Source organism: Cyprinodon variegatus, unplaced genomic scaffold (assembly GCF_000732505.1).
Source record: "Cyprinodon variegatus isolate N-32 unplaced genomic scaffold, C_variegatus-1.0 Scaffold304, whole genome shotgun sequence".
Classification (NCBI taxonomy): Eukaryota; Metazoa; Chordata; class Actinopteri; order Cyprinodontiformes; family Cyprinodontidae; genus Cyprinodon; species Cyprinodon variegatus.
This window is the reverse complement of record NW_015150757.1, coordinates 108325-109939: the sequence shown is the minus strand read 5'-3', so window position 1 is coordinate 109939 and position 1615 is coordinate 108325. Positions and strand designations below refer to the sequence as shown.

Genomic DNA, 1615 nt, shown 5'->3' with positions numbered 1-1615 from the left:
ATAACGTTCAACAGTCTTTGTTGTTTCTACATTTTCTTTTCTTTTAATAATAGATACCATCTTATCTTGTATTAAAATCCTTTAGCTGTTCTGTTTTAAGAGCATTGTGCACAGGTTGGTGATGACATGGGGCACTGGTGCAGCTCTGTGATAAGAACTGCAGCTCTGCTTTCTCTGCATTTATTTTTTCAAAACTTTTTTACTAATTTTATACAGTCAAATGTTGGACCTTTCTTTAATTTATGAGACGGCGGGACAGAATTCCTGCACAAATCAGGACGTCTCGTCAGCCTATTTCTACTTAATGACTGACAACAGGAGCCACCCAGCCATCTGCAGCTACGTAACTATAAGAAGGTTTATTTAGTAAATGGATGGATGGATGCTCATGGTTTCATCAGGTTTCATCTGTTGTTTACTTTTTTCCACATACAGAGAAAAAAAAATCACAATTTATCTGTATTGGTTGAAAAACAGGTAGTTTTCCTTTTTGTTTCGTGGAAAACCATTTATTTTAGTAACAGCTTGAAAGCACACAAGCTAGGAAAACAATAAGCAGACATAAGACTGGTTTCTCTGTAAATCGGTGGGATAATAACTCAGCCTCAGCAAAGGGATATATCTGGTTCGGAGGAGAAAACTAAAGAGGGGATATGAGTGCCGAGCAGGAAGAACACCAAGAGAGAGGAGCGGATGGAAATAGAAAACACCATAAGACAGCTACGTTTAAAATACATCTGTAGCAAACAGCAGCTGGAGAAGCTGGGGAGACTTACGGAGGCAGGTGTTTTCTGTGAAGAACTCGGTGAACTTGTCGCAGTCGTCTTTCTTGTTGCCACTGTTGGTGCAATCGCAGAAGGGCGAGACGCTGATCTTGGGTGAGCGCAGGTAGTTGGGGGTCATCACGGTGCCTGCAGCAGGTGGAAGAACAATTAATGGAAGAAGTGAGAAATATGTTCATAAATAATAAAAACAAAACCCCACAAAAAAAACATTTAAAAAGTCCTAAAGACTTTTTTACTTTGTATCTAATAATAAATGAATAGCTAAATCATTCATTGATACATTTTTTTCCATCCTATGCGAGGGTAGCAAACTGAGAAAGCAGAATTCAGAGAGGCTCATGTGGAGAATAGCCTTTTCTCTCAGTAAGGGAAAGCAAATAGCTTCAGTCAGTGAATTCTAGCTGCCTCAGTGGAGGATTGTTGCATTCAGCTGGCTGATGTCCAATAAGGACATTTTTATTGTTTTGCAGTGAGCAAAATAAATTGGCCACTGTGTCCATAGCAGCTATCTACTGTATATGTATGTGTTAAGGGTGGAACGGTTCACAAAATCCACGGTTCGATTCGATTCACGGTTTCGTGGTCACGGTTTTCGGTTCGGTTCGATTCAGTATATGTTGATTGTTACACTGAAATCCCATAAAAATTTATGAAATTAATGAAATAATCCCCCAAAAAATAATGGATTGTAATTGTTTTAAATGATCCGCGGAAACCCTGGATCATTTCCGCATGTTTTGCTGCTTTGAATTTAATCATCTGGCGCATGCTCTCTACCATCTCCAAGGAACTCAGAGCGGAGCGACGGGAGCCACAGTGGAGGCTGTAGG

At 39.9% G+C, this 1615-nt stretch overlaps 1 protein-coding gene across 1 annotated transcript in view; it reads right to left on the bottom strand.

Annotated features, from left to right (window-relative positions):
• Positions 1 to 1615, bottom strand: part of LOC107090625 (GDNF family receptor alpha-1-like) — a 137363-nt gene that overhangs the window by 39104 nt on the left and 96644 nt on the right. The window contains exon 6 of the mRNA XM_015384121.1: positions 777 to 911. Coding sequence (XP_015239607.1) covers positions 777 to 911 — 135 coding nt within the window. The remainder of the gene's footprint in view (positions 1 to 776; positions 912 to 1615) is intronic.